Here is a 14,874-nt window from a genome sequence, read left to right as displayed (position 1 = left end):
GCTTGCGAAGACAAAAAGTACCTACCAGGTGGGAAAAAGGGTGGCACCAAATGAAAGGCTGGAGTGAAAGTTTAGTCGCTCAGTCGTGTTGGATTGTAGACTACCAGGCTCCTCCGTCTACAGGATTTTCCAGGCAAGAGTACTGGAGTGGGTTTCCATTTCCTTCTCCAGAGGATCTTCCCAACTGAGGGAAGAACCCAGGTCTCTCACACTGTAGGCAGACTCTTTACCATCTGAGCCACCAGGGAAGTCCCTGGAGAGCAGGGCCCAAGGAGGAGGCATGAGTTGAGATGTTAGACAAAATAAGAGCCTGGGCAGGCCATAGCGGTCAGTTTAACTGGATAAATTTGTGCCACATTCAAGCCCAGTGCTAACATTTGGTACTAGAACTTGGGACATATACTTCAAAGACAAAACTGCTTAAAACAGCCCTTCAGGCTTTGGCCCCTGGTACATTCCATTCAGTGGTCTCTGCAGTTCCCTTTCCCGAGGCGCACCCCAGAGGCGCCTCAGGCCCCGAACCAGGGTGGAGTCCCAGGCTCTCGCCTGCGCTTGACCTTCTCCGCCACCAGAGGGCGCTGCAAGCAGATCGTCCTCCACTAGCTGGTCTTCCCTCGAATAAGGAATGGACTAGGGGAGCGAAGCCGCTGTTGGCTCTGGGCTGTAGGCGAGGGCGTCAACGCTAATGTCTGCCGCAGTCCGAGGAGAACACAAAAAGTACGTACAAGCTGCAAGGCCCAGCCCAGGCTTCCACGCACATTCGGCGCGCGCTGAGCCCACCCTGCGTTGGGGGGGCGGAGCCCCGCCCTCGCCCCGCCCACCCCAGCTCACGCGAACGACGCCGCGCTCCTGAGGCCGGAAGCTCTCGCGAGCCGGCGCGCGCGCTCTCGCGTTTCCTGGCGTCCCCGAGGTTTCCTCGAGGTTTCCCCGAGCAACGGCGCCGCTGGGCGCTCACGGTACTTCCGGAGTTCCCGGACCGGCGTTTCTTTGAGGCGGCTACGCGCGCGCTGCTCCGGCCGTTCCCCTCCCCGAGGCACGCTGGTCTCCCAGGGCCGCCTTAGCTATGTGCTCGTTAGCGTCAGGCGCTACCGGTGGGTACCCCGACCCCTCAGCGCGCAGGCCGCGCCGCTGTGGGGCCATTGAGAGCCCCCTTCTCCCCCTGCGCCCTGGTCGGGGCGGAGGGGCCCAGCGGAGATGGACGGGGAGGTGCGGGGGTGGGGGAGGGCCGTCCAGGCCCAAAGCCTTCTCCGCTCCCTGCTCCTCGTGCGCCCGTTTAGCACTGGTGTCCGAGGCCGTCTGACCGTTTGCGTGTGCTAGGCGCCGCGGAGGAGGAGGACCCGCCAGGCCTGTCAGACAGCGGAGATGAGGCCAGCTGGGAGGATGAGGACGACGCAGATCTCCCCCACGCCGAGCAGCAGACCCCTTGCCTGTTCTGTGACAGGTTCGTCCATCTCAGCGCCAGGCCAAAGCCCAAGGTGGCCGAGCCACGTGGGTTTTCGTGGTCGGTTCAGCTGGAGTCTGTAACCCGAGTGGCTGCCCTGGAAATGTGGAACCCGTGTTTGGGAGTGAGGGTTTGTCCAGAGGGAGGAGCCATGAACTGGAAGCCAGGTTACACTATTGATCTTCGACGGGCCTTAGTTTCCCCTTGTGTAAAAAGTGTTCTGGACTGGATCTATGGTTCCCTAGTCTGGTTGTCACCTAAAACACTTAAGAAAAAAAAGTAACATGCTAGATTTTGCACCTCCGCCCTTCTAAATCAGGGTTAGTGTCTCGGAATCTGCTTTTTAACAATGACACTGTCCGAAGTGATTCTAAAGAATAACAAGGCAGTCACTAAACTAGATTAATCCCTCAGAATCCTTCCAACTCTCCCTTTCTATATTTGTTTGACAAGTAGAAAGCTTTTCAGGTGTAAATAGTTCCATTTGAACCATTTAAAAATCACCTTTGTTATAGGATCCCCACCTGTAGAAGGTGAAGGAAATTGATGCCTTTTTCGCTTTGAGAGAAAGACATTGCAATACCAGTAACTTGTTCAGAGTTGCAGAGCTGTGGTTTGTCTTATATCCAAAACAGTGTTCTTTACATTTAAAATTCTGCCTCTTCATCTCAACAAACTTTGGCTGCTTCTCTGGGCAAGTGGAGATCAAAGAGGACTGATTGCCATTGACTAGTATTACTTTAATAAACATTTTACTAGTTCCCCCTGAGTTTGTGTATGGTGCTGATTGATGGTATATTAGCTTCTCTTGATTTCGTCAGTTTCCACATGTAGCCTCATTTGGGTAAATAAGGGATGTGTGCATATACTCTAGTCACAAAATAATATTTATTGAGTATCAGGGAGGTGCTTCTTTGTGGTAGGCTTCGTAAATACTACAAAAATAACCTGTCTTGGTAAATGTTTATTTAAAACTGCTGCCTATGTGCTAAGCATAAAGATGTGTCTCTGTTGTAAATTCCTAACTTATTGTGCATCCTTCAGTTTTGCAGATAACAAAATAAAGAAGCTTGGGCCTCTTAGTGTCTGTAATGCAAATCCTTGTGGAGCACGATAAGACCACTTTTTGAAATATGGCGCTTTGGAAATTTGCCAGTTATAAAATTACATTTTATGCTTTATTTCTAAAAGATGTTGGAGCTGTGCCAGTTCAGAGCCTCTGAAAACAAGAGTTGATACTTTGAGGAAAAAAGAGTCTTACATGGGGAATGTTCATGTCTTGAGAGAGAGAGATTATCAAAGGGATTTCTCTCAAAAGCTTTGTGATAAATTCATTGCTATTGTTTGGCAAATTAATCTTGACCTCTAAAGGATAGTTTTAGGTGTACAGTGGAACTCAGAAGTACTAATTCCCTTTAGAAGTGCTGGGATCCTCTTTACAGGTGGTTTTTATTATTATTAATTGGAAGTAAAACTGAAAACTTGTAGAGTGAGGGGGAAAAGTTTATATCTGATTAAGTATGAAATCAATACTGAGAGTTGTTAGGGGACTATTCCATGAAGCTGTTGCTTGGTTTTTCAGGTTATTTACATCTGCTGAAGAAACATTTTCACACTGTAAGTTGGAGCATCAATTTAGTATTGATAACATGGTTCATAAACATGGTAAGTATTTTTTAGAATAAAGAAAATTTTAGTAATGAAATTCAAATTCAAACTTTGTTTTTCCACATCTCTTCTTTTTCTATACAAGTCTAATATAGTGAAACATATAGTAACAGTTTATGAGGTGTTTTTGGCAAGTGGCTTTTGAGGAAAGATTAATAAGTCATTCTTCTAGATAAGAGTCACTGTTTTTAAGCTTAAATTGGCTTCACAGCTAAAAAGGAAAAAAACACCCTTGGCACGTGATTGCATTGTAATCATTTTAAGAGAAGGGGGGATGTTAGAATTAGGGAGAACAAGGGTAAAGGTGGACTTGGGAAAAGGAGGCAGATGGTTATGAAAAGAGACAACTTACCGGCTCAGAGCGTAACGTAGACTTCAGGGCACAGAAGATTGGGTTTCATAAGGAGTTCGATAAGAGAGTATGGAAGTAGGGAGTGGTAAACTTAAGGTGGTAGCAAGAGGTTCAGATGATGATTCTGTTCTAACTTGGATCTGCTGTTGCTGCTAAGTCGCTTCAGCTGTGTCCGACTCTGTGCGACCCCATAGACGGCAGCCCACCAGGCTCCCCTGTCCCTGGGATCCTCCAGGCAATAACACTGGAGTGGGTTGCCATTTCTTTCTCCAGTGCATGAAGGTGAAAAGTGAAAGTGAAGTCGCTCAGTCGTGTCCGACTCTGAGTGACCCCATGGACTGCAGCCTACCGGGCTCCTCTGTCCATGGGATTTTCCAGGCAAGAGTACTAGACATACTTAAAGCCTTCTACTTTAAATAAATATTGAAGAGCTACAGTATGGTACTAAAATTAATTCAGTAGAGAATTGACTTTTTGGTCCCTGTATTTACTAATAACTAGAAAGGACGTTACTGAAGAATAGCAAATAGGCAGATTTTAGGTCTTGGATACACACATGATGCAGTTATGTTTGTGAACCGTAAGTTCAACCGCAACTATTTTTGTAAGACATAAACTACTGTTGCATTGTTTGTTTTTTTTATATTTCTAATGTGCCTTTTTAAATTGGAATCATGTTTAATATAATTTTATGTTTTCACTTATCAAATGGGGGTTTTGTATGTTATGCATATGAAACACTTTCATATACCAGTATGTTCTCATAACAGTCTTTTGCCAGGGCTTTCCTGGTGGCTCAGCAGTAAAGAATCTGCCTGCAGTGCAGGAGGCACAGGAGCTGCATGTTCAATCCCTGGGTCGGGAAGATCCCCTGGGGGAGGGCATGGCAACCCACTCCAGTGTTCTTGCCTGGAGAACCCCACGGACAGAGGAACCTGGAAGGCTGGCTGCAGTCCGTAGGGTTGCACAGAGTCAGACATGAGAAGTGACTGAGCACAGCACATGTTCTCGTAACAGTCTTTCTCATGACAAATAATAATTGGTTGGGCATGCTATTTGCTCTCCCTTATTTTAAATGCTGCTTCATTTCTGAAAAGATGAGAACCAGATACAAGCCTTATTGTTTTTTCATTTGTATCATTTAACTTAATGTAAAAGCTAGTAGACTTTGTGTACTCTGTGTTTGGTAGATACTATAAAAATTGGGAAATTAGAAAATTTGGCTCTAGTGTCAACTGCCAAATACTTGGTAAAATCTAGGGCCTAATTTTCCTTATTGGTATTTTTCTGAGAAGAGTAGAATTCTAAAAATTCCCATTTTCTAGAAATGCAAGGAAGGCATTTAGAAATTTGTTATCTATGGCTGTTGTCTCACCAGAGAAGCATCTCTGGAGCAAGTCAATGAAACAAAACTCATGTTGAAATAAGTGAATTTTTTTTTCCCTTTTAGGACTTGAATTTTATGGATACATTAAACTGATAAATTTTATTAGACTTAAGGTAAGATGGTAGCTTAATTTACAATTTCGTTTAAAACCTAAAGAAATACTGCAGTGATTATCAGTGCACCCATTTTTAAGAGACCATAAAGAGCTGCTGTATAAGGAAGTGTTTTAAATTTGACACTCATCATATTGGAATCTTGGACATTAGGAACTAGCACAACACGTAGCACCAGGTAAGTGCGTGGTGCTTACATACATACACAAGTACCGTACTTACGTGTGGTACCATACGTACTTACCATGCTTGAGTATGGTTTTTAATTGCATGTGAGAGATGAATCAGTATTATGTGGCAAAGTAATTCAGTGTCAGATAAAGAATACAGTCTTTCTGTAAAAGCAGAAATTTCTGATTTCTAGTGTGATTTTTAAGTGCTTTGGTTGCTCTTTTTTTGTTCTGGTCAGTTGATATTTATATTGCCATTTCCCCCAAATCCAAACTGCATAAAACTGTGCACTGACACAATTAAGCAATCATTCAGTCAAGTTAATGAAATGGCAGGTTAACCCAGGTTCTTTTTAAATAGCAATTGTGTTAATGTAGACATGCTTTCCTTTTTTGTTTAATTTTCTTTTGGTAGGGGGATTGTGTGATTATGTGCAGTGAAAAAATATGCAATTGATTTTATTTCCAGAATCCTACAGTTGAATATATGAATTCCATATACAACCCAGTGCCTTGGGAAAAAGAAGAATATTTAAAGCCAGTATTAGAAGATGACCTTTTACTTCAATTTGGTAAGCTGAACATACGACATCTACTTTAAAGTAGGGTCATTTGTTACGGCAGAATAGTGGTTAGGTTTTACAGGAGATATGTAACGTCCTTGATTCTCGAAAGACCTTTTGGGTAGTTGGTTTCAGTAGGTAAGTTAAGTCACTTGAAAAGTGAGTCACGCTAACAATTACCAGGGAGGGCTATGAGCTTGGGATAAACATTGTGTATAAGATGTTTGGAAACATAGGAAAGTTTAGAGTAATTTTTAGTTGGCAGACTAATTTTTAATGTAACTCAAATTGACAACTTTTAAATCTAAATTAAAAAATTTAAATCAGATATAATATTTAATAGATTTAAGTAAATTTAGCAATATTTGCTGTTTTTACATCATCAGATAATTGACTTTTCTTAAGATACCTAATTTACAGAGCTGTTGTTAGGTGGGTGAGATAGGATTTGCATAGCTCAAAGTATCTCCCCTAAGAAATCTGTTACAAAGGAGATGTTAACTTTTGTGGAAAAGCCAAGCAGACCCCACCACGACCGAGTGATCAAGGTTAACATCACCAGTAATAACCATATTGACATCATGAACCCCTTTGTGTAATGCTCTGAGGAGACAGCATTGTTTCTCTGTTGTCCTTGCCCAAAGTGTATAACCTCATTCCGGTAGTGAAAAGCTCGTCAGACAGTCCCAGGCTGAGGGACATTCTACAAAATTACTGATGAGTGTTCTTCACAAGTGTCAAGATAGTTATTGGGCACATTATTGTATAAATGGGTCACAGTGCTAGTATTTTTCTTCAGATCTTTTATGTCTTTTTGGAGTTTTAAAAATCTGCCCGTATCAATTGTTGATTGAGGTATATTTGAATCCCTGACCATTATTAGAGGATTTTCTGCTTTTACCATTAATTCTGTCAGCTTTGGCTTCATGTATTTTGAAGCTCTCTTGTGAGATTTATTCTCATAATTGTTAGGTCTTTGTGATAAACTGACTGTCTTCTGTGGTAGTTTCCAGCTGCCAAGATGGAGTGTCCAGGTGATTTGAACTTCCTCAGATAGAATACAGATGTGGCAGTCCTTCCTGAGTGTGGTTTAGGACTTTGAATTAGACTGTTTTGGTATACTATAGGTATGAATGTTAATGTTTACTGAATCCTTTCTCATTTTCAAAGCTGTACACTTAACCTTTAATTTATAATTATCTGTGTGCAACTGGCCTGTTATATCCAGGAGTTGTACATCTTTGGATTCAACCCACCTTGGATCAAAAATATTCAGGGAAAAAAATTCCAGAAAATTAAAAAAAAAAAAACTTGAATTTGCTGCCCAGTGGCAACTACTTACATTGTATTTACAACTATTTGTATAGCATTTATATTTTACTAGTTACTATAAGGAATCTAGAGATGATTTAAAGTGCTAAGTGTAAATTGCCATTTTATACAGGGACTTGAGCATCTGTGGGTTTTGGTACCTGAGAGAGGTCCTGAAACAGAGCCCCTGCAGATAGCAAGGGACAACTGTATTATTAATACTTAAAGTTTTTATTCTGACTAACTTATTGCAGCAGAAAGCAAAACAGAGAAACTAGCTGAAACAAGTCAATTTCTTTGTTCAGTTCTTTAACAAGGTGGTTTGCAAACAGTTCAAAGAATTCTGAAGAGAAGATACACAATGAGAGTTGTAGTAGGAAGTAGAGAAATGGCACACCATCCTTTAACAGTTGGGCAGTATTTTGTTGCTGTTGTTAATTTTGGGTGAATTAAATAGTGGATGAATCTATAGTTTTGTGTTTTTTTTGAATCTATAGTTTTTAAAGCAAAGAGTCAGACTGATTATCCTGCACTGCTTTTATAACAAGTTCAATTTATGCGTTAGTCTTTAAGTTACATACCATTGTGAATTTGTTAAACTTAGTATTTTGTCCCAGCTCTAAAGAATTGTTGCAAGTAAAGACTGAATGGGGAAAAAAAAAGTCCTGTTTCCCTCAGTGCTGCTTTGAGGAAACAGTATAATACCTGCATTGTTTTTATAGCTTTAGGTTGATGTGAAAGTTAATTAGACTAGTCAATGGACATTGAAGTTCTATACAACTCACTAGCTCCGTATATTAATTTCTGTTTTCAGAATTAATGATTTATATACATTAACTTCTATAGCAGAAGTTACTAATTTACATATAGGGAAATTAAATTTAAATCAATTTTTAATAATATTAGGAATTAGGATATTTAACAATATCAGCACTAAGGCAGTGTATAGATTGCATAACACCTTACCCAAGATGAAAAACTTAATGAATGTATAAAATTCCTTACCTCCATGCTGTTCTTAAGGAATATCTAAATGTAATACCTGTTTTTCTACAGGTCAAGACCCAGAAACTAGAGGTGGCCCTCTGTGATGGCAGGACATGGGCTAGAAGCAGGAATGGGTTTGAATCATAGTTCCCTTATTAAACAGCTGTATGACTTTGGGCTAGTCAATTTCTCTGAAATTTATTTTTCCCATGTCTTAAAACAGGGATAAATGTTTATATTTTAGGGTTGTTTTGAAGATGAAACGAGATGTGATACATGAATTTGAAACATACCCGATCAGTAAATATTAGCATTTTTTTTTCTTCTACTTTTTTGCTTTGTCCTGGGTTTGATTCAGTGCAATTACTGTTTGTTTGTGTGTTCAGTTTAGCCAACTAGTGAAAAACTTAGACTAATAGCATGTTCTTTATAAACTCAAGACAATTTGGATATTAAGTAATTAAATGTACTTGTACTGATTTTTCTCAGTTGGCTGCGTAATAGGCACTTAGTATATATTTATTTGTAACACATGTATATGTGCTTCGTTGTTATAAGATGGCCTGAAAATAATGTCCATTCATTTTTTTAGATGTAGAAGATCTTTATGAACCGGTCTCAGTCCCATTCTCATATCCCAATGGGCTCAGTGAAAATGCGTCTCTTCTTGAAAAATTGAAACACATGGAAACTAGGGCACTATCTGCTGAAGCTGCATTGGCTGGAGCACGTGAGGACCTGCAAAAAATGAAGTAATTTATCAATCTTACAGAAAATTAATGGTTTAGATCCCCCAAATAATACAGTTCAAGTGAAATACAGTAAAATATTTCATGTACTAGAAAGCACAGTGTAGATATTTAATTTTAGTAATATTGAGGATATGCAGTATTTTTGTACATTGTGGCTACAACTAATTAACATAAAATTCTATTCTCATATACTTCTATATAATTACTTTTATATTAATGGTAATTGTCCTCAGGAGTGTTTTCCTCTTGAGTGCTTTTGTTCCTTAATACTACTTTCTTTCTAATAGCTTTCTCCACTTTACTTTTCTTTTCCTGGGCTTTTTAAAGTATAGGGATTAGTACTTTTTAGACTTGGGGAAAATACACAGTTCAAGTATTTGTTTTTAAAGAATCAAATGATAATTATGGTGAAGTATGTAATCAGAAAACTAGCTCCATAAGATGGTTTTCTACAGTGGGTAAATTAGCATTCTGCTGGCTTAGTACTTGTCAGAATTTTACGTGTATATAGATCACCTGGGTAACACAATAAGCTACAAATTCTGATTCAGGAGGCCTTGAATAGAGTCTGAGATTCTGCCTTTCTATCATGTATATATACCTCCAGCTTAACCTGTTAGATTTGTAAGTTGGTTGCTACTGCCTGAGTACCCATTTGCCAGAATGTCCAGCAGGAAAAACAGTCAAGTGAATTGTAGTTTCCCTTCCCCTTTTCTGATATTTTATGCTGAGTAACCTAGTAACCAACAACTCTTTTATCTGCATCTTTACACTTCTTTCCCATGTATACGTTATAGGTTCCTGATGTGTTGTGATCAGAGAGGGAACTGAGTTAGAGCCTGAGTGGATGGTGTTGGTGTGTGTAAATAATTTCCAGTTTGGATTTGCCCATATAACCCTTCCACGATATAATAAGATTTTGGAACAGTAGAAAAGTGAATAGAGTCATAGTATGCTTATTTTGTTGGTTGAAAGGTATCAACAGCCATAATTTGCAGTTGGCTATGCTTTTGTGGTTTGCAGAAGGAATGCTTCCAGCTGGGTTTGAATATGCCCGTTGCTTAAAATCCAGCAGGGGGAGCTTTTCGTTGCTTAAGGTGGAGCGTGATTTAGAGGCTCATCACACTCCACACTCCCCTCCTACCTCTGCCTCAGCCTTTCCTTTTTTCATGGTCCAATAAACTTGTCTCAAGGGTGTATTTCAAATTGATTACAGACAATTTGCTCAGGATTTTGTGATGAACGCAGATGTCAGAGCCTGCCCGTCATCTACCACTGCCATTGCAGATCTCCTGGAGGATGAGGATGGTGTTTATTTCAGCTCCTACGGGCATTATGGGATACACGAAGAAATGCTCAAGGTTAGAAAAGAGCACAAATATGCAAAGTCCATACTGAAGGAAAGATCGAGTGAAACTGGTTCTTAACACACATGCTGTGGTAGAACTGCCTTTTTCTTTTTTTTGAGAACTGCTTTTTAGATCTTTTTGGTACTTGATAGCTCATCTTACGTTGAAAAGATTATAGAAGCATCAGAATTACTGTAAATTCTACTGAAGATCATTATTAATCTTTGTTGTGAGATTACTTTTGCTTAAAATAGAACAATGGGAAAAATTTCTAATGATTTTAGGTTTCTCATGAGCAACTTTTAAGTAGGAAGAAATAAATTCTATGTTTGCCTTTTAATGTGTGAAGGAGAAATTAGTGTTTTAATTGGCAGTACTGTCATTAGTTTAGGCAAAGAATAATTATTTGGTACAAAGTTACTTGTAGATAATTCTCACAGTTATAACTTTTTTACATTTGAAATCAATGATAGAATTTCCTAAGTCAGATCAGATACTTGAACTTGGTTTTAATTTTTGTAATGGTAATGTTTATATAAACTATAAGTAGATTTCTAGCTGTACGTGGTATAATAGATACATTTTATCATCTATTATAAATTATAAAATATCAAAGTGTAATTTTTTAATTTAGTAAAAGTGAAAATATCTAACAAATAGTTGGAGTTTAAAAATTATTGAAAATTTTCAGTGTTTATCTCTGTCAATTTTAGATGTCACTACCTTTTTTTTTTTTTCTTTCTTAAAACCAACAAAAGAAAAATTCCCTTTTGAATCCTTCCTCAGAAGATTTATTTCTTCTGAAGACTGTGTTCCTTGAAACATACCTATTTAAAATAACCAGGAATATTTAATAACATGTATATATTTTGTTGAGTCAGTTTTGCAGGATTGCAGAGTTGGAGGTTTGCTGATTAACAGTAATTGTAATTATTTGGAGTCTTTTAAAGCAATGTCATGTCATTTCTTCACTAATGACTTGTCATGGTTGGTTGTGCTTTTTGTTGTTACTTGGGTAGTTGCATAGGATTGCAAATAACAGTTATAAGTAATAAATTATTTTAAGTCCAGGATGAATTTATTTAAAAGAAATGGACATACACTCTTTTCCTCATTAAAATTAATTTTATTGTGTCTAGAATATTTTCTTTAAAGGAGTTTTTCTTTGCCCATGTTCGTCATTTTAAATCACCCCGTCAGTTTCAATGCCATGAACCTTTAATGCTTTTGATAGGGAAATTGTATTGGATTTTTCAGACTGGTAAGTTACTGAGACTCCTAGAAGATAGTACATCTGAGTGCTCTTGGTTCAGTCATCTGGGAAATCCAGTTTGGACTTATTTCCAAATCTCTCTCCTGGACCCTTGTAGCTATATTTCAGTAACTAGAGGATTTCATACCTGATAGAGTATCTTTAAGTCCTTTTGATATACATTAAGAAGTTCCAGCTGAAAGTTCCCAGTGCTGTCTTTTCACTTTTAGATCTGGAATCACTTAAGAATTCTTATTAATATAACTTCCCATGCCTTAATTCCCCTTAGCTGATATATAGTATAATCACCTCTCCTTGGATCATAGGAAATATGGATATAGTTCATTCAAAAAGACTATTTGTCCATTTTATATTTTGCTGAGTTACATACTGTGGGCAAATATGAAATATTGCCTTATGTCACACAGTATTTCTTCTGTTTCCTATCAAAACAATTCTTAGCACATACAATTTGTTCAAGGTTGTGCTACTACCAGAATCTCACATGATCTTTACAAATCATTTAAAATTGAGAAGTCATACATACAGGACTTATTTTTATGCTTAGAATTGGCCTGGCTTTTATAAAAATATTATTTGGATTTTTTTGTTGCTTAGTCTCAGATACAGTATTTTAATGACACTATTTTGGATATGCCTTATTTAGTGATTATAAATAAGGATAGTTTGTAATCTTATTTTTTAGAATCAAGATGAAGGTAACTTTGAATTCCAGAGATGTATTTGATCGCAGAATAGATGACATGAACTTTCAAAATCCTTTGCCACTTTATCTTTCTGATAGGAGTTGCTGCTGATGTTTTAAATCTGAGATGTATCTCTCTCTCTCTCTGTTTTTTCCCCCCAAGAAAAACATTGTTTATCCTGGTGAACATTTATCCAAACTATAATACCATTAAATAATTTTTCTTTACTTCATTTTCCTCATTGTATTTGTAGCTGACTCAGGCATTCTGTCCACCTTCATGAGCCTGTATTTTAAAACATGCTGTTACTTATATCAGTAAAATTTATAGTATATAATTTTTCTGTTGTCTTTAGTCTCATACTTAAATTTTTAAAATATTTGTAGGAATAATTCCATGACACCATGTCCTAGTCTTAAAAGATTATTTTGCTTCTTAATATTGAGAAGCAGAAGAACCTCTCGTTCTTTTGTGTTTCTTAGTTTTAATAGGTGAGTGCAAAAGATTATTTTATTTTTGTTTATTACCTTACTTTATATTGAACAGTTTTAGTCTTTTGTTAGAATAAATTTTTAGGAATGGTTTGAGGGCTTGTCTTTAATTTGTTTGGATTTTCACATTCAGTGGATTTTCTTCTCAAACATTTATGTATTAAATCAAAGCTCTGCTATGTCCAAAGCACTGTGTTTAGTATACTTTGAATTCCATTGCACCAGGGTGAGCATATGAGTGAAAGCAAATGGATGTGTAGGAAGAGCTGGATGAAGGATTATGGTTGAGCTGAGCAGCAGTGCATGGATTTAGGACAGGAGTTGGGGCGCTAGTGATTAAATTAGAGCAGTGTGATTGGTGAGAGCTTTCTGAATGACTGCCTTCTTGACGTGTTCACCCTTTGTGGGTTTTGTTGTGTCAGCAAAAATCACTGGTTATAGTGTAAGAGGAGTATAAAAATAGTAAGAATGTAGGAAATGGTATTTTTTTTAAAGATTTGTAAAATTAATTACTTAATAGTATGTTTAAATTAATTTGAGTATTAGATTCTCATAATCTTAAAATACATAAATTTAATAAACCTGATTTAAAATTTTGTTTGTAAAGCAGTTAGAACTAATACTATCATAAAACATGGAATTAATTATGGAATTCCCCCTGTAAAACAGCTTCTAATTTAAGACATATATCTTTTTTTTTTAATTCCAATATTGGCATGAACATGGTTTTGTCAGGGATGTGAATGGTATAAATGTTGTAGTATTTGATGTTAACTACTTTTTACTAAGTGTGAAATTTAAAATTCCCGGTTTGAGATATTTTTATCAGACTCGTTTTACTCCCTTAGCAACTGTGCCCTTATTGCTTAATTTGCTGTCAGTACATGCCTCAGCTGAGGTGATTTAAAAGGGAATCTGCACTCTTCAGGAACCAACATAAATGTTAACGTTCAGTGCCTGCCTGAGTTACAGGTCATGTGAGACTCTGGAGTGAAGTCTCATAATGTGGGCTGTAGGGCTCCAATGATTTACTTTTAGGCTTATAGGCTTTTAAGCATCATTTCCTACTACAGACCGTTCTAGAAACAAAACAGGATTATAAATCACGTAGGTGCTGATCGATGACTTTCTTAGAAAACTGTACTCAGTTTAGCTTCATTTTTCATTGCTGCTGCTAAGTCACTTCAGTCGTGTCTGACTCTGTACGACCCCAGAGACGGTAGCCCACCAGGCTCTCCAGGCAAGAACACTGGAGTGGGTTGCCATTTCCTTCTCCAATGCAGGAAAGAGAAAAGTGAAAGTGAAGTCGCTCAGTCGTGTCCGACTCTTCGCGACCCCATGGACTGTAGCCTACCAGGCTCCTTCATCCGTGGGATTTTCCAGGCAAGAGTACTGGAGTGGGGTGCCATTGCCTTCTCCGTCATTTTTCATTATGTAACTGTAATTTTCACATCTGTCTGTTTTGTCTTTTTTCTCTCATATTTTAACCTAGTTCTACTACAGGGAATCAGGCCCATTAGTATTAATCATCACTTGAAGTCTTATAGTGATGGTGCACGTCAAGACAAAAATATGTACATTTTTAAGAACTTAGGTCTTCTTTGACTTTCAGTGATGTTATTAAATGTTTTCTTTGTGTGTTGTTGCTGTTACTGTTCTTATTTTCTGTTTGAAAAAATAGTTATTTGTCTGTGCTGGGTGTTAGTTTCACCACATGAGATCTTTAGTTGTGGCTTACGGGATCTAGTTCCCCCACCAGGGATCGAACCTGAGTCCCCTGCATTGAGAGCTTGGAGTCTTAGCCAGTGGACCAGCAGGGAAGTCCCTATTATTTTCTTCTAGCAAAAAAAGGTTAAACATGGGTTTCCAGGCAAGAAGTAGCTATAGAAACGTATGTGATAATTAGCAGATATCTTCCTTAAAAAATTTTATTTGTAAGTATAATGTGATGTTTTCCTTTCTCTGCCCTAGGACAGAGTACGAACAGAAAGTTACCGAGATTTTATATACCAAAACCCACATATCTTCAAAGACAAGGTGAGTAGCATAGGCTATAGAATTACATGTTTCATGTGGATTTTGGGTAGCAGAAATACTCTCTTGGGTCATTGTGACAGCAGTTGATTTCATGTGTGTACTGTGCTTAGTCACTCAGTCGTGTCCCACTCTTTGCGACCCCATGGACTGTAGCCCGCCAGGCTCCTCTGTTCACAGGGATTCTCCAGGCAAGAATACTGGAGTGGGTTGCCATGCCCTCCTCCAGGGGTTCTTCCCAACCCAGGGATCAAACCCAGATCTCACGCATCGCAGGTGGATTCTTTACCATCTGAG

The 14,874-nt window shown here is 38.4% G+C and overlaps 1 protein-coding gene across 1 annotated transcript in view; it reads left to right on the top strand.

Annotated features, from left to right (window-relative positions):
• Window positions 1–860: 860 nt before the first annotated feature.
• PRMT3 (protein arginine methyltransferase 3) overlaps window positions 861–14,874 on the top strand; it is a 122,806-nt gene continuing 108,792 nt past the window's right edge. The window contains exons 1-8 of the mRNA XM_005891851.2: window positions 861–1,091; window positions 1,318–1,441; window positions 3,024–3,106; window positions 4,912–4,961; window positions 5,601–5,703; window positions 8,585–8,744; window positions 9,961–10,105; window positions 14,515–14,580. Of these exons, the coding sequence (XP_005891913.2) occupies window positions 1,064–1,091; window positions 1,318–1,441; window positions 3,024–3,106; window positions 4,912–4,961; window positions 5,601–5,703; window positions 8,585–8,744; window positions 9,961–10,105; window positions 14,515–14,580 (759 nt within the window). The 5' untranslated portion in view covers window positions 861–1,063. The remainder of the gene's footprint in view (window positions 1,092–1,317; window positions 1,442–3,023; window positions 3,107–4,911; window positions 4,962–5,600; window positions 5,704–8,584; window positions 8,745–9,960; window positions 10,106–14,514; window positions 14,581–14,874) is intronic.

The sequence above is a fragment of the Bos mutus genome, chromosome 29 (assembly GCF_027580195.1).
Source record: "Bos mutus isolate GX-2022 chromosome 29, NWIPB_WYAK_1.1, whole genome shotgun sequence".
Taxonomy (NCBI): Eukaryota; Metazoa; Chordata; class Mammalia; order Artiodactyla; family Bovidae; genus Bos; species Bos mutus.
Note: the sequence above shows the minus strand (reverse complement) of the source record. Positions and strands in the feature narration are given on the sequence as shown.